A 22,259-nucleotide genomic window follows, 5' to 3' on the forward strand; every position below is an offset into this window, starting at 1 on the left:
TCGCTGATCTTTTTATTACCTCCATAATTTTTGCCTTTTCCAGAATGTCATGTAGTTGGGATCATAAAGTATGTAGCTTTTTCAGATTGGCTTCTTTCACTCAGTAATATGCATTTAAGTTTCCTCCATGTCTTTTTTAAAAAATTAATTTATTTTTTATTATTTTAAAATTTTTATTTATTTATTTACTTATTTTTGGCTGCGTTGGGTCTTCATTGCTGCTCGCAGGCTTTCTCTAGTTGCAGTGAGCGGGGGCTGCTCTTCGTTGCAGTATGCGTGCTTCTCATTGCGGTGGCTTCTAGCTGCAGAACATGGGCTCTAGGCACACGGGCTTCAGTAGTTGTGGCTCATGGGCTCTAGAGCGCAGGCTCAGTAGTTGTGGCGCACAGGCTTAGTTGCTGACTCCCCAGCCCCACGCTCAGTGATTTCCAACTCAAATATTCCTTAGAATTGGGGATGCCCAGGAAATGTGAGACTCCTTCCTCATTAGAAAGAGTAAGAGTGGTAGAGGTTACAGCTTCTGTGTATTGAATAACTCCTCTCTGCTGGACAGCACCTGCATAATCTCATTTAATCAATAATCGATTTGACAAATGTTGATCAAGGGTCTGCTGCAGCCATGCCCTGTTCTAGTGGGGGAGGGAAAATAAACACAACTGCCACAATGAAAAACATACCTGATTATGGCTTATAGGGGAAGGAAAGGAATGGGTCAGGGAGTCAGGAGAACCTGGGCCTCTGTGAAACCCCCAGATGCCTGCCTGAGTCAGAGTTGGGCTTCATTGTTGAGGTTTTGATAGTAAACAAAAAATAGTGGAAACCCCATTAACACGTGATTGCCTCAAGTGGCTCCTAACCTTTGACCTAACCATGAGCTGTGCCTGTTCCCATGGTGGTCTGCCCACAGTTGGAGCCACCAGAGTTCTCTGGATACAAACTGGCTCAACCTGGTGAGGTGGGAGGGAAATGAGGCCCAGGGAGAGTTTGATATGAAGCTGGACGTACTGGGTTGAATAGTGTCCCCCAAATATTCAGGTTCACCTGGAATCTCAGAATGTGACCTTATTTGGAAACAAGATCTTTGCAGATGTCATTAGTTAAGATGAGGTCATACTGGCCTAGGGTGGATCTTAAATTCATCATGACTGGTGTCTTTATAAGAAGAGGAGCGGGAATTCCCTGGCAGTCCAGTGGTTAGGACTCAGTGCTTTAACTGCTGTGGGCCCAGGGTTCAGTCCCTGGTTGGGGAAGTAAGATCCCATAAGCCCCAGCGGCGTGGCCAAAAAAAAAAAAAAAAAAAAGAGGAGAGGAGAGGATACACACACATGCAAAAAGTGAAGATGGCCCCAGAGGCAGAACTTGGAGTATGTGGCCACAAGCCAAGGAATTCCAAGGATTGCTGGCAACCTCCACAACCTAAAAGAATCAAGGAAGAGGGCTTCCCTGGTGGCACAGTAGTTAAGAATCTGCCTGCCAACGCAGGGGACGCGGGTTCGAGCCCTGGTCCGGGAAGACCCTACGTGCTGAGGAGCAACTAAGCCCGTGCACCCCAACTACTGAGCCTGCGCTCTACAGCCCGTAAGCCACAACTACTGAGCCCTTGCACCACAACTACTGAAGCCTATGAGCCACAACTACTGAAGCCCACGTGCCTAGGGCCCCTGCTCTGCAACAAGAGAAGTCACCGCAATGAGAAGCCTGTGCACCGCAACGAGAGTAGCCCCTGCTCACGGCAACTAGAGAAAGGCCGTGCACAGCGACAAAGACCCAACACAGCCAAAAATAAATAAATAAAATAAATAAATTCAAAAAATGTATTAAAAAAAATCAAGGAAGGATTCTTCCCTTGAGTCTTTGGTGGGAGCATGGCCCAGTCAACATCTTCTTCTTTTTTTTTTTTTTTTTAATGAATTTAGTTAGTTAGTTTTGGCTGTGTTGGGTCTCCATTGCTGCGCAGGGGTTTTCTCTAGTTGCGGAGAGCTGGGGCTGCTTCTCATTGAGGTGGACGGGCTCTAGGCACGTGGGCTTCAGTAGTTGCAGCTCGCGGGCTCTAGAGCGCAGGCTCAGTAGTTGTGGCGCACGGACTTAGTTGCTCCGCGGGCATGTGGGATCGATCTTCCTGGACCAGGGCTCAGAGCCCGTGTTCCCTGCGTTGGCAGGCGGATTCCCAATCACTGCGCTACCAGGGAAGCCTCAACATCTTCATTTCTGACTTCTAGCATTCACCTCCAGTTCTTTCTTCCCCACAAATTTTTATTAGTAAATGATTTATAAACGCAAAAGTTTACAGGTGAGAGCATATCATCCATACATTAATTTACCCAGAAAATATTTATTCAGCGCCCATGTCAGGGAGCTTTCTAGGTACAGCGCATTTACAGTTTATTGGGGAGGACAGGAAAAAAAAAAAAAAGGTACAGGAGATCAGATAGTGCATAGAGTTATGGAGAAAAATAACAGAGGATAAGGTTATTTGTTAGGTTAGGTGTGTGTTTGCGAGGATGGGGAGGGGGTGATGCTATTTTCTGCAAGGGGGTCAGGGACCGGCTCTCTGACAGGTGGTTTCTGAACGTTGCAGGCACTGGGACCGGCAAATGCAAAGGCCTAGAGTCAGGAGAGTGCTGGGCCGGCAAGAGAGGGCCTGTGTGGCTGGAAAGGGGCGTGTAGAGAGCAGAGGACCGGGACATGACTTCGGAGAGCAAGTGCCAGGATGCCCGCGCTCTACCCAGCCCTACCGGGTCCTTGGCTGCGCGCCGCACCCAACATGGCGGCCGCGCGGGACTCGCCCGTGGGATAGCGGAAGTGCGTATCGGCGGGCGCCGGAAGTAGAGAGCGGCCCGCCCCCTGCCCCGGGTCTCTGTGGAGCCTCTGACGCGCCGGCTTTGAGCATCCCTGGCCAGCCAGGCGGGAGGCCCCGGAGCTGTGGCTCCGGCGGCAGCCGCTCGTCCCGCCCTCGACATGGCCAGCATCGGAGAGGTACGGCAGGCGCCTGTCTCTACTCTCCTCCCTGCCCGGCGGCTTTGGTCGCGCTCGGTCCTCCCCACCCCGACTCCGGTTTCCCTGCGTCCTTTCCGTCTCGCTCCCTTTCCCGTTCCATCCTTCCCGTCCTGACCTCGGCTGGCTCTCAGCTTCCCATCCTGACCGCCGCCGCGGCCCTCACTCCGACCCTGACGTCGGCCTGGCTTGGTCCTTCCTACCCCTACCCTGGCCTTGGCCTCGCCCCGTCCTTCCCATCCCTGCTCTGGCCTTGCCACTTGCCCCTTGCCCCATCCCCCATCCTTGACCCATCCCGCCCCCTAGCACCTTATCCTGTATCCGAGGGCATAAGCTCTCTCAACTTTCGGTTTTCCATCCGTTTGCCGGTCCCGCATTCCTGATCGGCAGACTTCACCCCCTCTCCCGTCTTCCCCAGAGTTTCCAGCTCCTCTAGGTCTCCCAGGCCCTCTTCCCATGCCCCTGTGCCTCGGCTCAGCCCTTGGAGCTCTGACGTTCCCCCTCCCTGTCCACGTCCCTTCCCATCCCATCCCATCCCATCCCATCCCATCCTGTGTCGCTGAACGTTCGGTTTCAGTCCAGCCCACTTTCCTCTGAGCCTGCTTGTGTGACTTTGGGGGGTGGTGGAAGAAAATCCATTTCACCTGGGAGACTTGTGACTCACCCAGAATTTCTTCCCCAGTGCTCCACAAATCTGGGTCCGACGGAGAAACCCACCGAGTTCCTGTAATGGGGTGCAGGGTATTTTCTCTGTAGACCAGGAAATGGGGGATCCGGACAGTGACTAGGGTCTTCCCTTTTGTTGATTCCCAGCTACCTGTTTGTGCACCTGTATTTATACTTGTGGTCTGGGACTCAGACCGTCGAGCGTATTCCTGCTCGTGCTCCGGCTAGCAGGAGCGGGTTCGGCATGAGTGCGTGGGAGGCGGCTGGGGTTGCCGACAGCTGTTCTTCATTGGAAGCGGATTTGGCTCGGAAGTGGCCCCTTGATTGAGGGGGAAGGTGTGGGGCCCACCTGTTCGCTGGTAGTAGGATTGAAGGGCCAGAGAGTACCAGCTCCCCCAGGAAGAATCCTGGGGGTATAGCCTGGCTGTGTTAGCAGATTCCCGTTAGTCGCGTGTGCTTGTGGGGGGGGTGTGCTGTCTGGCACCTTGCCTTACGGGGTCCTGGCGCAAAGGCCCCTCTGTTCCTTGAATCATATGTCGAGGCCCTGACCAATGAGGCCTCTTGTCCCATCGTGAGGGTCTTTTGGCTTGAGAGGAGAGAGGGGGAGTCATGCTCTCTCCTGGACATGATCAAGGTCCCTTTCTCTGGGACTGTCTAATTATTTTAAAAAAAATTTTATTTTTTATAAATTTATTTTTTAATTTTTGGTTGTGTTGGGTCTTTGTTACTGCATGTGGCCTTTTCTCTAGTTGCGGTTACCGGGGGCTACTCTTCGTTGTGGTGCGTGGGCTTCTCATTGTGGTGGCTTCTCTTGTTGCGGAGCATGGGCTCTAGGCGTGCGGGCTTCAGTACTTGTGGCACACAGGCTCAGTGGGTGTGGCTCGCGGGCTCTAGAGCGCAGGCTCAGTAGTTGTGGCGCATGGGCTTAGTGGCTCCACGGCATGTGGGATCTTCCCAGACCAGGGCTGGAACCCATGTCCCTTGCATTGGCAGGCGGATTTTTAACCGCTGTGCCACCAGGGAAGTCCCTGGGACAGTCTAATTATTGATTGATTGATTGACTGAGATACAGTTAACATACCATAAAATTTACACTTTTATTTTATTTTATTTTTTTCAGTTTTTAAAAATTTTTGGCTGCACCGTGTGGTATGCAGGATCTTAGTTCCCTGACCAGGGATCGAACCCACGCCCCTGGCAATGAATGGAAGCACGAAGTCATAACCACTGGGCTCCCAGGGAGGTCCCAAAGTTTACTTTTAAAGTGTATAATGCAGTGGTTTTAAAATCTATTCACGAGGTTGTGCCACCATCCCCACTCTCTGATTTCAGAATGGGGTGGTCTGATTTTGAGGGTCCTTGCTGGGCTTAAAATGCATATGTCTAGGACTGCTCCCTGAGTTTCTGAGGAGTCAGGCTCTGCGTTTTTAATAGCTCTTCAAATGATTCTGAAGCCGTGGTTTGTTGACACCCAGTTCAGTGGCTCTTTCCCTTGGGCATTAGAAAGTGATCCCTGTTCAGGAGCCATTCCTGGCCTAGGGAGGAGACAGGCAAGCAACAAACCAGTACAGTTCACCTGATGAGGCTGGAGACTGGAGAGGGGGAGGGTAAGCTGGGGCGGCAGTGGAGGAGAAGGTGAGTTAAATGTGTCTGGGGGATGCTGGAAGGACTTCCTGGGGACGGAGCCTTGGAGCTGAAGTTCCGAGAGTAGCAGTTTCTTTTGTGTGGTGGCACGTTGGGTGGAGGGGGCAGCTTGTGGAAAGGCTTGGAGGCCTGAGTGCCATGGGACAGGGGACATTCCAGAAAATGCCAACTGGAGAAGCAGAGGCTTACGAAGAGGGGCAATGTGAGAAGCATCCCTCAGGTCACTCCTGTGATCAAAAAAACCAAAAACAAAAGTAAAATGTAGGGCTTCCCTGGTGGCGCGGTGGTTGAGGGTCTGCCTGCTGGTGCAGGGGACGCGGGTTCGTGCCCCGGTCCGGGAGGATCCCACGTGCCGCGGAGCGGCTGGGCCCGTGGGCCATGGCCGCTGGGCCTACGCGTCCGGAACCTGTGCTCCAGAACGGGAGAGGCCACAACAGTGAGAGGAAAATGTAAAATTCCACACACTTGCAAAAGGATGTTGTAATGAACTTCCCTCTATGTACTTATTGCCCATTTTTTTCTATTTCTTTTTAAAAAAAATTTATTATTATTTGATTTATTTATTTTTGGCTGTATTGTGTCTTTGTTGCTGTGCACCGGGTTTCTCTAGTTGTGGTGAGCGGGGGCTACTCACACACCCTCTCGGAGGTGAAGAAGCTCGGAGGCCTCCTCCCTCCCTTCTGGTGGCGGCCCCCTATTTGCTGTTACCTCTGCAGAATTGGCTGCCTTTCCTGGGGGAAGGTACACGGACTTAGAAATGAAGCCTCCATTCCAGGGAAAAGACTCAACTGTTGCAAACCCAGCATGACTGGGCCTCCCAGGCTTGGCCGTCGGGAGACCAGGGGTGGGGTGGGGGGTGGGGAACCAATCTGACCTGCTGCCCGGCGGCTGCTCCTCTCGTCCAGGCCTGCTGCCCTGAACGCCTGTCCCAGGACAGGGGGTGCTGGCCTAAGGACAGCACTGGGGCACAGCATGTGGAGAAGGCGATCGCGTCGGGGGTGCTGAGACTGGACGGAGGAAGCTGCAGCTCACCTGTTTTGTTTTGTTTTTTTTAATTCATGTGATTTCTAGGTGGTTTTGAGAGAAATTCAGTATTCCATACTGTAACTGGAAATGATATGATGCTGGAGTTTCTGGGAGTGTCTTGCCCCGTGTTCTCTTTGCTCTGCAGTGGCGTTCTTACTTTGATAAATCTGCGAATTGGGCATCAGAAGGGGTCAGCCTCAGGCTTCTCGGTGGAATTCAGGCCCAGCTCTTCCCACTTGTGCCCAGGAGCCGTGTATACCAAGCTTGCCTGATAAGGATTGCCCCTGGTCCCAGCCTCTCTCTCAGGAGATAGAGTCCCTAGGTCTAGGATGTGGCCTGGGAATCGGATTTTTTAACAGGTGTCTGGGATGATCCCAGATGATTGGGTCTGGGAAATTTGTCAGGAAAGTCACATATGGTTCAAAACACTAGACCCCAGAATACAGTGACCCAGGGCAGCTATGGAGTTGGGTCTGATGGCTGCCTTCTGCCCCTGTAAAGGTGGGAGGAGGGAGACAGGATTGAGGGCACTTCGGAAGGAAGGAGGGAAGGGAAGGCAAGTCTGGCTACTGCCTCTCAGGAAGAAGGGTGAGTGGGAGGGGCCGATGCTGTTGAAAGGGTGGGCAGTAATCGGGGAAACCTTTCCCGTCCTGGCAAGGGCTCGGCCGGATGCAGAGGCTGGAGGGGTGTCGCAGTCATAGCTCCCGGGAAGCCCCTGGTGCCTGTGTGGGGTGTGCAGACAGGGCCTTCCTCCCTGGACTTAACGGTTGCCATGGCAGCAGCAGGGCTTTCCAAGCCTGGAGGCTTCCATCCATGCAAATATGTATGGAAAAAGAGGCAGGACAGAGGAGGCGGGGCTCGTAGACAGAATCACTGGAAAAGGCAGTAGAAATAGTTCTGGGTACTCTCCCTCCTGGGAGTGTCAGAGAGGCACCCCATCAGTGAGGACGTTTAAGGCAGGAGGGGCCCTTCAGGAGGTGTTGGGAAGATACAGGGATTCCTGCCCACCATGGGCTTTTCTTAGAGCATCCCAGTTCCTTTGGCCTTGATTTGGGGATTTCACGGCACACTGACATAGGTCTATCCCCTCTTTGTCTTGGTTGTACAGGCACTGGTCAGTAAGACGGGAAGCCCACATTAGGGCAGAAAACCTTCTGTAGATATTTGCAAAAGCAGAATGAAACAATAAGATGAGTGGACATCTTACTGGAAATACCAACATGGATTTCTTTCTTTTTTTTTTTCTTTTATTTATTTTATTTTTGGCTGTGTTGGGTCTTCATTGCTGCACGCGGGCTTCCTCTAGTTGCGGTGAGCGGGGGCTACTCTTCGTTGCAGTGCGCAGGCTTCTCATTGTGGTGGCTTCTTTTGTTGCAGAGCACAGTCTCTAGGTGTGGGGGCTTCAGTAGTTGTGGCTCGCGGGCTCTAGAGCGCAGGCTCAGTAGCTGTGGTGCACGGGCTTAGTTGCTCCGTGGCATGTGAAATCTTCCCGGACCAGGGCTCAAACCCGTGTCCCCTGCACTGGCAGGCAGATTCTCAACCATTGCGCCACCAGGGAAGCCCCCAACGTGGATTTCTAACCAGGAAGTCTGATAAGTGGAGAGAAGTTGTGCAGTTCCTATTGTTTGTTATGAATCTTGAGATTTAAAAATGTCATTGGTCTGGTAGGTGCCGTTTCTTATTTATTAGGGCCTCATAGTTTCATTCTCTCATTTGCATCCAGTGCTGTCCTGAAGAGCTGATACACATATCATACACATAATGGTAACTCATTACCCATCAGAGCAACCCTGGGAGGTGAAGGCACTGTTGTTATTGGTGAAGACCAATTATCATTGTTTCTTGATGGAATTCACCGGCCCAAGGATGTTTTAAGAATACTGCCTGCCATTAGGGGCAGAGCAGGGTGGGGGCAGAATAGCAGCTTTTACAAATGGACAACCTCGCCGATGGTCATGAGTTGAGTTGGAAACCTGCCAGACTTGTCTGGAGACCTTCAGTAGGAAAAATCTCTCTTAAATTTCAAATCTGTTACTTTTTTTTTTTTTTTTTTTTTTTTGCGGTACGCGGGCCTCTCACTGTTGTGGCCTCTCCCGTTGCGGAGCACAGGCTCCGGACGCGCAGGCTCAGTGGCCATGGCTCACGGGCGCAGCTGCTCTGCGGCATGTGGGATCGTCCCGGACCGGGGCACGAACCCGCGTCCCCTGCATCGGCAGGCGGACTCTCAACCACTGCGCCACCAGGGAAGCCCTCAAATCTGTCACTTTTGAAGAGCGATCCTGGTGTGCAGATTGAAAGGGGCTTTCGAAGAATGTTGGGGACTCTTTAATCTGCAGTTAAGATTTTTGGTAACAGTCTCTTCTTCCCCACGGACTGTGGTGAAGGCTTCCCTTGCCTGAGGGCCACCCTGGGGGATCCCATGGAAGTTGATGCCCCTTGTTTTCAGGACACATCCAGCGCCGGCGATGCGCCCCCTGCAGCGGCCGCGGTGGCAGATGGTGCCCACCTCCTGGGCTTCTCGGATGAGATCCTCCTGCACATCCTGAGCCACGTCCCCAGCATAGACTTGATTCTGAACGTCCGGCGCACCTGCCGGAAGCTCGCAGCGCTGTGCCTGGACAAGAGCCTCACCCACACGGTGCTGCTGCAGAAGGACTATGAGGTGAGGGGCTTGGGGGTGGCGCTTGGCATGCCGGGGGCAGAGATGGGGAACAACCGAGGTGCCCGACTGAGGCCCCGCACAGCCTGGCAGTGGTGGGGCACTTGCAGGGATGATACGGCAAAAGTCAGGGGCCCAAAAGTGCAGGTAGTGTGCCATCTGGGCCAGAGCACAGGTAGAGCAGGCGCTCTTCTGGAAGGGTCTTGTGCCTTGGCACTGGGCCAGGAGGGAGACTGACTTCCTGGTAGATAGGTACCCAGGAATGGACGTGCGGGCCCACTGTCAGTGTTGGGCTTTCCTGTGGAGTTAAGCACTGTTGGAGGCACCACCTCTCCCCACCAGCGGCATCCGAGAGTTCTGGTTGCTCTGTATCCTCGTCAACACTTGGTGGTGTCAGTCTTTTCAGTTTAGCCATTGTGATGCATGGGAGGTGGTATCTCATTGTAGTTTTAACTTGTATTCTCTGGTGGAGGATGCTGTCGATTATGCTTTCTTCAGGTGCGTGGGCCATTTGTACATCTCAGAAGTGTCTGTGCAAGGCTTTTGCCCATTCATTATTGTCTATCTTTTTCTTAGTGAGTTTTGGGAGTTCCATATATATTCTGGTACAAGTTCTTTGTGGGATGTGTTGTGAATATTTTCTCTTATAGTCTGTGGCTTGCCGTTTCATTTTGATTAATAGTGTCTTTTGAAGAGCGTAAGTTTTTAATTTTGGTGAGGTCCAATTTATTGAATTTTTGAGTTCATGCTTTTTGTATTTCGTTGAAGAAATCTTTGTGAAGCCTGAGGTCATGAAGATTTTCTCCTGCGTTGTCTTCTTTCTTCTTTTTAACTTTTTAGAAAATTTTAATTTATTTTTTTGGCTGTGTTGGGTCTTTGTTGCTGCACGCGGGCTTTTCTCTAGTTGCGGTGAGCAGGGGCTACTCTTCATTGCGGTGCACAGGCTTCTCTTGTTGCGGAGCACAGGCTCTAGGCGCGTGGGCTTCAGTAGTTGTGGCACGTAGGCTAATAGTTGTGGCTTGCGGGCTTAGTTGCTCCGCGGCACGTGGGATCTCCCAGACCAGGGCTCGAACCCGTGTCCTCTGCACTGGCAGGTGGATTCCTAACCGCTGCGCCACCAGGGAAGTCTCCTAACCACTGCGCCACCAGGGAAGCCCCTCTATCTATTTTTTTAATAGGGGTGTTTCTTTGCTATTGAGTTGTATGAGTTCTCTGTATATTTCGGATATTAACCCCTTATCAGATATATGATTTGCAATATCTTGTCCCATTTAATAGGCTGCCTTTCATTTTGTTGCTGGTTCCCTCTGCTGTGCAGAAACTGCTCAGGTGATGTAGTTCCTCTTGTTTCTTTTTGCTTCTATTGTTTTTGGTGTCAGATTTCAAAAAATCATCACTAAGACTGATGTCAAGGAGCTTATTACTACTTATATTTTCTTCTAGGAGCTTTATGGTTCCTGGTCTTACGTTCAGGTGTTTAATCCATTTTGGGTTAATTTTGGTGTATGGTGTAGATAGTGGTCCAGTTTCATTCTTTTGCCTGTGGCTGTCCAGTATTCCCAGCACCCTCTATGTTGTCTTACAGAAGTTTATAGGTTTAGCTCTTACGGCAGGTCTGTGATCCTTTTGTGTTCATCTCCACACATGCCGTGAGGTCAGGGTGAGGCTCACTGTTCTGCACACAGCTATTCACGCCTTCCACCACTGCTTACTGAGAAGATTCTCCTGTCCTCGCCGAATTGCCTGCAACCTGGAAAATCAGTTGATGACCTATTTTAAAGATAAACAGAGGCCTTGCCCTTGACTCAAATTTTAGGGGACTTGGAGGGGCTCCTCCTGCTGTTGCTGGCTGGGCAGTGATGCCTTTGAAACCCAGAATGAGGTCCCTTAGAGCTCAGTCTCTTTCTGTGAGAGCACCGTGCTCCTCCCTGATGGAGAGCTGAACTTACTCCCCAAAGCACTGAGGTCAGGCTTCCTGCCCACGAGGGTCCTTTACTGTAGAGGAAGGGCAGGCGCACAGTCTGTCTGGAGCGTTTAGAACGTGTGTCCTTCGTCTGCACAGTTCTGTGTGTGTACATTTGCTGTAGAGAAGTGATCACGTGCACAAGCCTTACGTACATGGATGCCGTGTTGTCCGAAGCCCTTGGTGGCCACTGGGCCCCCTACTGGACATACTGTGGCTGCCTAGGCCGTCCAGGCCAGGTTTTTGAGGAACATTTAATGATATGAAAGTGCATGTGACGTAAAGGAAAGTGACAGCGAAAGAACGCTTCCAGGGTGTGATTCCACTATGTGATTTCAAAAAATCCCACCTAACGTGAAACTTCCCATCCTAACCACGTTTTTTTTTTTGGATATGTTAGGTCTTCGTTGCTGTGTGCGGGCTTCTCATTGCAGTGGCTTCTCTTGTTGCGGAGCACAGGCTTTAGGTGCGCAGGCTTCAGTAGTTGTGGCACGTGGGCTCAGTAGTTGTGGCACACGGGCTTAGTTGCTCCATGGCATGTGGGATCTTCCCGGACCAGGGCTCTAACCTGTGTTCTCTGCACTGGCAGGCGGATTCCTAACCACTGCACCACCAGGGAAGTCCTCTAACCACTTTTCTTTTTTTTTTTGCGGTACGCGGGGCTCTCACTGCTGTGGCCTCTCCGGTTGTGGAGCACAGGCTCCAGACACGCAGGCTCAGCGGCCATGGCTCACGGGCCCAGCCGCTCCGCGGCATGTGGGATCTTCCCGGACCGGGGCACGAACCCGTGTCCCCTGCATCGGCAGGTGGACTCTCAACCACTGCGCCACCAGGGAAGCCCCCCTAACCACTTTTAAGTGTACCATTTCGTTAGCCCTAAGTACATTCACAGTGTTATGCAACCATCATCACTCTTTCCAAAACTTTCTCATCGCCTTAAACAGAAACTCTGGAGCTATTAAGCAATAGCTCCCATGTCCCCTTTGCCCAGGCTTCTGGTGACCTCTTTTCTACTTTCTCTTTCTGGTTTTGCCTGTTCTGGATCTTTCATATAAGTGGATCATACAACATGTGATCTTTACGACTGGCTTCTTTGGGCATCATGTCCTCAAGGTTCACTCATGCTGTAGCAGCGTCAGGATCTCACTCTTCTCCATGCCGAGTAGAATTCCACTGCATGGATGGACCCCATTGCCTTTACCTGTTCATCCGTTGATGGACGGCTGGGTTGTTGCCACCTTCCGGTTGTTGTGAACGGTTCTCCGTGGACATGGGTGTGCAGGAGTCTGAGTCCCCGCTTTCAGTCCCCTTTGGTGTACACCTGGCTGTGGAATTGTGGGTCACGTGGTAGCTCTGTTTAGCTTTTGGAGGAGCCACCAGACTTTTCCACAGGGGCTGCCCCATTTTCCATTCCTGCCTGGCTGAGGCTCCTGACTGTCGGTGGAAGGTAAGCAGGCGGTGGGGGGGGGGGGGGGGCGAGGCGCCAGCCCTGCCCTCATTGCCCCTCCTCAGCTGGAGTGGGGCCTCTGCCGTGCCCCCCGCGGCTCCCTGACTGTCACGGTGGAGAGCGCGGTCTGGGGGGTGAGGGTGGAGGAGACGCCGGTGCCTGCAGCCCCTCTCTCCCCCCCCCCCGCCCACCCACAGGCCAGCGAGGACAAGGTGAAGCAGCTGGTGACGGAGATTGGCTGGGAGATCCAGCAGCTCAGCATGGCCGGCTGCTACTGGCTGTCGGGCAGCACGGTGGAGCACGTGGCCCGCTGCCGCGGCCTGGTGAAGGTGAACCTCTCGGGCTGCCACCTGACCTCCCTGCGCCTCTCCAAGGTTCTGTCGGCCCTGCAGCGCCTGCGCTCCCTGGCCATTGACGTGAGCCCTGGCTTCGACGCCAGCCAGCTGAGCGGTGAGTGCAAGGCCACGCTGAGCCGTGTGCGGGAGCTCAAGCAGACGCTGTACACGCCCTCGTACGGCGTGGTGCCCTGCTGCACCAGCCTCGAGAAGCTGCTGCTGTACTTCGAGATCCTGGACCGCACGCGCGAGGGCGCCGTGCTCTCGGGCCAGCTCATGGTGGGCCAGAGCAACGTGCCACGCTATCAGCACCTGCGCGTCTTCTACGCCCGCCTGGCCCCCGGCTACATCAACCAGGAGGTGGTGCGCCTTTACCTGGCTGTGCTCAGCGACCGCACGCCCGAGAACCTGCACGCCTTCCTCATCTCCGTGCCCGGCAGCTTTGCTGAGAGCGGGGCCACCAAGAACCTCCTGGAGTCCATGGCCCGTAACGTGGCGCTGGACGCACTGCAGCTGCCCAAGTCCTGGCTCAACGGCTCGGCCCTCCTCCAGCACATGAAGTTCAGCAGCCCCTTCTACTTCAGCTTCAGCCGCTGTGCCCTGTCCGGCGGCCACCTGATCCGGCGCGTCATCGATGGCGGCAGGGACCTCCGGAGCCTGGCTGGCCTGAACCTCAGCGGCTGTGCGCACTGCCTGGCGCCCGACTCCCTGCTGCGCAAGGCAGAGGACGACATCGATAGTGGCATCCTGGAGACGCTGGTGGCAGCCTGCGGCAACCTGCGACACCTCAACCTCTCGGCTGCCCACCACCACAGCCCCGAGGGCCCCGGCCGGCACCTGTGCCAGCTGCTGGCACGGCTCTGCCACCTGCGCTCCCTGTCACTGCCCGTCTGCGCCGTCGCTGACTCGGCGCCACGGGCTGACCGCGCGCCCGTCCAGCCTGCCACGCACGCTGTGCCCCGCGGCTTTGGCAAGAAGGTCCGCATCGGCGTGCCGTCCGGCCCCGACCCTTTCTCCGGGCAGGCGGGCCCCCTGCCGTCCTCTGTGTTCTGGTCGCTGCTGAAGAGCGTGCCGTTCCTGGACCGTCTCGAGCTGATTGGGTCCAACTTCTCGTCTGCCATGCCGCGCAACGAGCCCGCCATCCGCAACTCGCTCCCCCCCTGCGGCCGGGCACAGAGCGTGGGGGACTCGGAGGTGGCCGCCATCGGCCAGCTGGCCTTCCTGAGGCACCTGACGCTGGCCCAGCTGCCCAGCATCCTGACAGGCTCCGGGCTGGTCAGCATCGGCGTCCAGTGCCAGCAGCTCCAGTCCCTGTCCCTGGCCCACCTGGGCACGATGGGCAAGGTGGCCTACACTTCCGCCCTCGCGGACATGCTGAAGCACTGCAAGCGGCTGAAGGACCTCAGGTGAGGGCCCCCGGCCGCCCCGCCGTGGCCTCTGCCGGCCCTGTGGGGAGGCCTTAGGGGCGCACGGCCTTCTGCTCGGCAGATGTTGGCCTACCCGCTGCGCACCTGCTGAGGCGAGCGGGGTGCAGGCCTGTCCTCCAGGGGCTGAGAGTCTTGGGGGGGTGCTGACGAGGGACTGTGCGCAGTGGTGGGGCTCGGGGCGCGGGGGCTCGGGAAGCGGCCGTTGGCGGCGCCCAGGGAGGGTGTGCAGGAGGCAGTGCCGCCCGAGCCTGGCACGTCGTCCTCGTTGCCTGTGGCTGTTTCAGTGCCTGGGCCCTAGGACGCTGCTGCGTACGTGATCTTATTAATCCTCGTGCCCGTCCCACGAGGTGGACGCAGTTCTTGCCAGATGACGGAGCTGGTAGGTGGGGGGCCGGGAGTGGAGCCTAGCTTTGCGAGTCTTGAAGGATGAGTCGGGGTTAGCCAGGAGATGCAGGCGCAGGCTTTCCGGGAAAGAAGGCAGCGTGTGTCGAAGCCCCCGAGGCTTACAAACGAGCAGCGTGCTCTGAGGCCAGAGGATTCTGACCGGGGGCGCGGGGGCGTCAGGTGAGGTGAAGGTGCTGAAGGACTTCAGCCCGCAGAGGGAGGGTCTGGGTTCCAGTTTGGAGACGTCCCTCTGGCCTCCCAGCCGGACTGCAGGGGCCGGGCCGGGGAGGGGAGATGGAGAGGCGGGCTCAGAAGGCGGTGCCCGGAGCAGGCCGGCCGGGCTGACCTGAGGGGCCGCCCCTGGAGAGTGCGGGCTGGCGGGACCCACGGACCCCGGCAGGGCTTCCCCCACCCAGGCAGTTGTTGGAGGGCCACTGGCGATTTCCTGGGCCCCGACGCGGAATGATCCCCGGCGACTCATGCTGTGGCGTGAAGGCTGTTCTCGTGAGGGCCCAGCATTTAGAGGGCCAGCCTTTGTTAACCTGAGCCGGATCTGAAAATGTCTACAGATCTGATCTTGAAAAACTGCAGTTTCCTAAACGTCGTGGTGGCCTCAGGCCTCAGCTCTGCGAGGGCTTCGGGTGGGGGAGGGAGTGGCCGCTGGGCTTGTTCTCCATGAGGCTGGAGCTGGTGGGGCAGCCGGGTGAGGGCGTCATCGGGCCACGGGGATGCGCGCGTGTCGTCATCGCCGCACCAGTGAGCACTCACCGTGTGTCTTCGCTGCGGGCCGGGCACCAGGCTGGGGGCTCTGTGGCGCCGTCTAGCTTGATCTCCTCACTGGGCCCTTCGTCGTTCCTGCTTCATGGAGAGGCAGCGGATGCCTGAGGGAGGAGCTGAGGTCCGCCCGGGTCATCGAAGTCCAGTGCTCGACCTGGGCCCCAGAGCCACACAAAATGGAGACAAGCGTGTCCTTTTCGGACCTCCACTCTCCCCGTAGAAGGCAGGAAATGAACCGGATTTGAGGTGGAGCTTTGCTGCCCCGGTCCTGGAGCCTCCCAGAGCTTCTCTGTCAGGCTGCCTGCCGACCCCAGGGCAACACACGCTGCGGGCCCCCTGCCCAGTCCCTGCCAGCGTGAGGGCTGCGGCCCGGGGTCCAAGCCTGGCCTCCCACGTGGCTTGGCCCCCTCCTGCCCTGTGGGGCGGGGCGCCACCTGTGAGTGAGTGGGGAGGGGCCCTGGCCACAGCCCCTGCCCCTCGCCCTTCACAGGGTGAGCCTGGCTGCCATCTCAGACGATGCTGCCCCTCTTGCCCAGATCGCTCTCAGCTCCCTCCCTTTTCGCTGGTTCATCTCCATCCAGTGCCTCCTCCCACCTTGTCCCCTCCTGTGCCTTCACTGTCACATCAGTGGCCTTTCCAGAAGGACAGTTGTGAAGTGAGTGGTCAGTGGGCCATGCATAACTTGAAGCTGCAGGTGGACCACAAAATACATCCAACAGACGAAAAACCACCAGGTCTGCTGTCCAGTTACCCTGTTGGATTCTCGTGATCAGGAATTGAATGTCCCTTAGTTCGGGGAGCCTGAGGGAGCATTTGAGTTCTAATTTAACTAAACTCAGAGCCAGAGTATTTCTGGATCTGTCATTTTTGTCCTCAGTGTTTTGGCTTTCTTGCTACCCTCTTAAACTTGGCGCCTTTTCTAACCACGCTGTGGTCAAAACACGTGCTCGTTATTGAGGAGTGTTTGATCAATAGAGAAATCAGTGAAAGTAAAATAAACTCATACATTCACGTAGCTTAAAAAGTCACGGGACTTCCCTGGTGGTCCAGTGGTTAAGACTCTACGCTTCCACTGCAAGGGGTGCGGGTTCAATCCCTGGTTGAGGAACTAAGATCCCATGTGCCTGCGCGATGCGGCCAAAAAAATAAAAATAAGATAAGATAAAAAGTCACAGTGCTTCAAGGCAGGTAATGAAAACTGGCCTTCTCTCTCCAACGTCCTTTCTGCCTCATGTCCACAGTGTCATATTTTAAAATTAATTAATTAATTAATTTTGGCTGCGTTGGGTCTTCATTGCTGTGCACAGGCTTGCTTTCTAGTTGCGCCAAGTGGGGGCTACTCTTCGTCGCGGTGTGCGGGCTTCTCATTGCGGTGGCTTCTCTTGTTGCGGAGCACGGGCTCTAAGCGTGCAGGCTTCAGTAGTTGCGGCTCGCGGGCTCTAGAGCGCAAGCTCAGTAGTTGTGACGCATGGGCTTAGTTGCTCCACGGCATGTGAGATCTTCCCGGACCAGGGCTCAAGCCCGTGTCCCCTGCATTGGCAGACGGATTCTTAACCACTGCGCCACCAGGGAAGTCCCACAGTGTCATATCAGATGTCTGCTGCCTGCATGGCCACCTGGAGACAGCAGGTGCTCCCAGCTCACCGGGGCTGCTGGATTCCCTGCACGAGGCCTGTGCTTGGCCCCTTCAGGGCTGCTCTGCCTGGAGGAGTGAGGAGTGGGCGTGGCGTCCAAGCTGGTTCCATGTCCCTGCATCTCCTCGTCCAGGAGATAGACCCTAGCCTTGGGTGGAGGCAGGCAGGACCCACGGCAGGGGCCTCAGAGTCAGAAGGCCTGGGTGGACCTTGGGCTGTCTGTGCCCAGTCCTTGTTCAGTAAAGTGGGGCTGTTCAGACCAAAGGGATTCATCCTTATAAGACACTTAGAACAGGACTTGGCACTTACAATACACGTTATGGTTCTTCATCCATTCAGCAAATACATGAGCACCTCTTATGCCAGGCACTGTTCCAGGCACCCAGGACACTGAACAAAACAAAGATCCTTGTCCTCGGGGAGCTTACGTTCTAGTGGGGAAAACAGACCAACAGTCAAGGTAAAGGAAGCGTACGGTATGTTAGACGGTAACAAACGCCGGGGAGGAGAAGCAGAGCAGGGTGACGGATGCCTGGGTGCGGGGGTGGCATTTGGGGTACATTTCATGAAGGAGGTGAGCTTTGAGCAGAGAACCCAGGGAGGTGAGTTAGAAAGCAGAACCTGGGGGAAGAGTGCTCTGGGCCAGGCAGGTAGAGTCACATCAGCCGGTACGGTATCCACGACCCACAGGGTGACTTACGTTTACATGAACTAAAATGAGATAAAACCAAGCATCGAGTTCCTTGGTGGCGTCAGCCACGTCTCGGTGCTTAGTAACCACGTGTGCTGGTGGCCACTGTGCTGGACAGAGCACATACAGACACTCCCCTCTGCCCAGAAGGTTCTGTTGGACAGAGCTGAGAGCGCAGGGCCCGAGATGGGTGTGCCAGGGTCTCGGGAGCCAGAATGGAAGCAGGGCAGGTCTCGCTGCTGTGCCGCAAGTGGCCTGGGGGCAGCGGCAGGGCCACCGTCAGGGAGCAGCCAGGTGAGAGCGGGGGTTGGGGCATGGCCAGGAATAGCCAGCTTCTGACTTCACGGGGAAGCTGCTGATTGACTGGGTGCATGGGATGGGCGCTGAGGCTGGGGGCTCCAGGCGGCGCCAGGGCTTCTGGCCTGAGCCGTTGAGCTGACGTGGCTGCCACGTGGCTGAGAGAGGAAGGCAGGGGTGAGGCTGCACGCGTGTGGGTTGGAGAAGCCTGGACCCCCCCCGCCGGCCCTTCCCCCCAACCCCCAGGGAGGAGGACCATCTCCCAGGTCCGCCAGCTTGCGCTTGCACTGGAGAGACCGCCCAACAGGATCTGGTCAGGAGGATGAGGACTTGGTAGGTGCTGTCTGGGAGAGGAGGTGGGGGTGGGGATGTTCTGGAAGCTGAAGGGAGAGGCTGCCCTTTAGGCTGCTGCAGACTGCGGCTGCCCCCGTTGGCTTGTATTTGTATGTCTGCCACGTGCTCTCCCCGTGCTTACAGGTCTTTGACATTTTAACAACCTTGGGAGTGTCGATGTTATCGTCCCATTGTGCAGATGAGGAAAGTGGGGCCCAGAAGGTTTATGAACTTGCTCAGGAGACACGGCTGGTCTGTGGGCAGCTGGGAGCGGGTCCTGTCTCGTGGGGTCGCTGGATGTCAGATGGGGGTAACCTGGCGTTTTGTGGTCACCAAGTGACTTCCGGGGCCTCGGACGTGATCCCTGTGGCCCAGACCTTCCCTCGGGGCAGGGCCGTGCGAGCAGTGTGGGTTTTGTGGGCCGACCTGAGGACCTGACTGCCTCTCATAATGGGCTTTCTGTGCGCGCAGCTGCTGAGCCCACACCTCCTCGGGGCTGGGTACTGCCTGTTCGGAACAAACACCAGTTTCTAGAACTTGGCCAAATGGCCCCGTTCCTCTGGATTCCTGCCTTCTGTGGCAAGCGGAGCCCAGGGGGATGGAGGGAAAGGAGCAGATGGTGCCTGCCTGTCACACTGCTCCCGGGGCGGCCTCCTGGACAGCTCCCGCACTTCCCTGGTTGGCCTCCGCCGTCCCCACCAGCGAGGTCCGTGAGCTGCAGCTCTTTGCCAGCTGGGGCCAGGGCCGCTCCTTCCGGAACACGTCGTCCCGCTGGGGCCTCGCAGGCTCTGGATTTGTGGTGTACTTCGCCAGTGGGAGGATGCCAAGCTGGGCAGAGCAGGGCACCTGATGAAGCCCTGCCTGGTGGAGAGGGGAAGGGAGAACGTCACCCTGAGTCACCCTGGGCTGCTCCTGACCTTGGAACTGGGGCGGCGTCTGGGCGTAAGTGAGAGGGCTTCTTGGAGCCAGGCCCTGGAGGCTATGCCAGGGCCACCCTCCAGGCCTCGGAGGGGCACCTGAGAGGTGGGCAGGCAGATGAGGGGCGGCCCGAGCGCCGGTCTGTGCCCACAGAGCCTCTCGGAGAGCAAGCGTCGGAGGCCAGACCCTTCGAGGTCAGAAGGCTGAGGCCCGCCCCCCAGGGCGAAGCCAGTCACAGAGGCGCCCCTTTTCCTCTGCCCTGAGCAAAGACACTGCCCGTCACTCGAGTCAGGTTAGCTCTGCCAGCCCACCGCCCGGAGGAGTGGAGCACGGTGTGGATGTGCCAGCCTCGCCCGCCCCACCAGGCCTGCCCGCCCTGAGCACCCGTGACGGGGGCTTCCTTCAGGGGGAGGAATCTGGAGTGGCTGGCAGGCCGAAAAAAAAGGTTCAAAAGCGTTGTAGTACGCAGCTCCCTCTGTCTCTCCCCTCTGTCTGCTTGAGATCCCCAGCAGGTAACGCAGACCCGCATCGCCACCTAGTGACCGAGGTGCCGCAGGCCTGTCCTTCCCGCCGCCTGCGGTCCAGCTTCCTCACTGCTGCAGGGACGACTCTCGGGTCAGGGCTTTTCTCCCCCCTCCAGTTTTCGCACTTTCAGGTCTGCACAGTATGCTTACCTTAGGATCTTTTAAAAAGATAGAACCAAATGATACGTTCAGACATTTTCTTAAGAGACATAAGCTTCTCGGAACATTCACACCCGTGCGCGAGATGCACTTGCCTACTCTCTGGGCCCAGGGGTTCGGGGGCTCGGGTCCGGGTCCGTGGCCCACAGCTCTGAGAGGCCCGGCTCGCGGCTCCTTCACGTCTTCCGGGTTTCTTTAGGGATGAAATTCATTCAGTGGCGTCAGGCGGGTGAGGCATCGCTGAGCACTGCAGCCCTTGGGGAGCGCTTTCCCTGATGTTTGTGCCTGAGCAGCCCTGCCTGGGGCTTCCTTCCTGCTGCGCCCGGAACCCTCGACGGGGTGAGGCTTTTCAGAATCATACCCCAGAGAGACCTGCGTTCCCCCCACAGTTTTAGGAGCTTGCTAGAACTTCTGCTTACGTGTAATTAAAAACGCAGTCTCACTGCTGCATTTCAGTGACTGGTGGCTCCCGTACAGGATGGCTCCGAACAGACGTGCCGTCACCGCAGACTTGATTTTTTTTTTTTAATTAATAGTAATCTTTTATTTATTTTTATATTTATTTTTGGCTGTGTTGGGTCTTCGTTTCTGTGTGAGGGCTTTCTCTAGTTGTGGCAAGTGGGGGCCACTCTTCATCGCGGTGCGCAGGCCTCTTCACTATCGCGGCCTCTCTTGTTGCGGTGCACAGACTCCAGACGTGCAGGCTCAGTAGTTGTGGCTCACGGGCCTAGTTGCCCCGCGGCATGTGGGATCCTCCCAGACCAGGGCTCGAACCTGTGTCCCCTGCGTTAGCAGGCAGATTCTCAACCACTGTGCCACCAGGGAAGCCCCGCAGACTTGATTTTAAAACCCCTCGCCCGTCCTGTGACTTGTCAGTGTTCCCAGGTGTCAGGGCTGTGGAGGCTGTGTCCGAGGCTCACATGGCTCTCGTTTGGGCCTGTGGACGGCCCCTCACCCTCGTCCAGGTCAGCGTCACCTGGGCCGTCGCTGCGTCCAGAGCGCTTGGGCTCTCCTTCTGCCTGGGGTGGGGGGGGTGGCGGTGGTGGGTGGTGGTGGTGACTCTGTCCCCGCTGCAGGCCCACCGCCTCTTGGGGATGGGGGAGGGCCTTTCCACTCACCCCAGAAGCTTCTCTCCTTTGATGATGAGATTCTACAGCTGCAGACGAGCCTCTCAGGGGCGTCCCAGGAAGTCACCCACTCGGCCTCGTCAGTTTACGGGGAGAGACAGGCCTCTCGGGGTTCCCTGTGGGTCTCGCATGGAGATGGGGGTCTTGCCAGCTGCTCCGGCCCACCTGAAGGGTCAGTGGCTGTCCCGTGGGCAGAGCTGAGGCTCAGAGAGACCCACAGTCCCGGGCAAGACGCCGTGTTTGTGTAGGGAGTGATTTGTGCAGTGCCTGGGCCTTGGGGGTGGCCAGCCTCAGGGGACAGCGTCACCCCGACCTGAGGCACTGTTTCCACAGCTCGGGCACAGCCTGGCAGAGCACTGTCCTCCCGGGCTGGCCGGCTTGCTCGGAGGGCTGAGGCCCCACGTGGCTGGCACGATGTCCATCAGAGGCCTTCGTGGCTCGTTGAGAGAGAGCCTTGCTGGGTGCCCAGTGGCCACCCTTTGAAGTGTCCTCCTTTTCAGCCATCGGGTTCAGACGTAGCCCCTGAACTGCAGTTTCCTGCACATGTGCCCAGATCTCCATCATCCGTGAAGCCCTTCTCCCGCCCGCTGCGGTGCCTGTGTGCCTTCTGCCTGCTTTGGGTGGAAATCTCTGCCTGGCCTCTCCCGCTCATGCCGCCAGCCTTGAAGCGGCTCTGGCCGGGTAACCGGGACTCTGCGCAGCAGTCAGAATGGTTTTAAAAGCGTCAAGTGAGGCACGTACCTGTCTGAGAAGGACCGAGGTGCCGCTGAGTGCTATAAAATAAGGACGGTTCCCGAGTCTGCTGCTGATCTCCAGGCATAACCCTTGTTAATAGGTTTTCTCGTGGGAAGATTTTGGGTAAACAAGATCCACTTTGACCTCTGTCCATGGGGCCGTCTTGGTCCTTCTGTGTGATTTATTGCAAAACGATCTCTGTGCTCTGTTCATGCTCCAGCTTCCTCTCCCTGGCTTCTGTGCTAGTGTCCTGGGGCTGCCCTGACAAATGACCACCGACCAGGTGGCTTAAAACAACAGACAGTCACCCTCTCATAGTTAAGAGGTCAGAAGTCCCCGGTCAAGGTGTCGGCAGGATGGTTCCTTCTGGAAGCTCTGGGTGGGGGCCCGTTCCAGGCCTGTCCCCTAGCTTCCGGCGGCTGCTGGCAGTGCGAGGGGTTCCTTGGCTCGTGGACGTGTCACTCCAGCCCCGAGCTCCCTGCGTGTTCCTGTGTTGCTGTGCCGTCACAATGTGTCTAA

The 22,259-nt window shown here is 56.3% G+C and overlaps 1 protein-coding gene across 5 annotated transcripts in view; it reads left to right on the top strand.

Annotated features, from left to right (window-relative positions):
- The first annotated feature begins 2,826 nt into the window (after positions 1-2,826).
- The window catches only part of FBXL18 (F-box and leucine rich repeat protein 18), a 39,634-nt gene continuing 20,201 nt past the window's right edge, over positions 2,827-22,259 (top strand). For 4 of the 5 annotated variants that reach the window (XR_004345824.1, XM_032605468.1, XM_032605465.1 and 1 more), the window contains exons 1-3: positions 2,827-2,976; positions 8,777-8,992; positions 12,597-14,140. Coding sequence is in view for 4 of the 5 variants with exons in the window: in XM_032605468.1 (XP_032461359.1) it covers positions 2,959-2,976; positions 8,777-8,992; positions 12,597-14,140 (1,778 nt within the window). In the remaining variant the exon portion in view is untranslated. The remainder of the gene's footprint in view (positions 2,977-8,776; positions 8,993-12,596; positions 14,141-22,259) is intronic. The other variant, XM_032605469.1, reaches the window with a different exon arrangement.

This window comes from Phocoena sinus, chromosome 15 (genome assembly GCF_008692025.1).
Source record: "Phocoena sinus isolate mPhoSin1 chromosome 15, mPhoSin1.pri, whole genome shotgun sequence".
Classification (NCBI taxonomy): Eukaryota; Metazoa; Chordata; class Mammalia; order Artiodactyla; family Phocoenidae; genus Phocoena; species Phocoena sinus.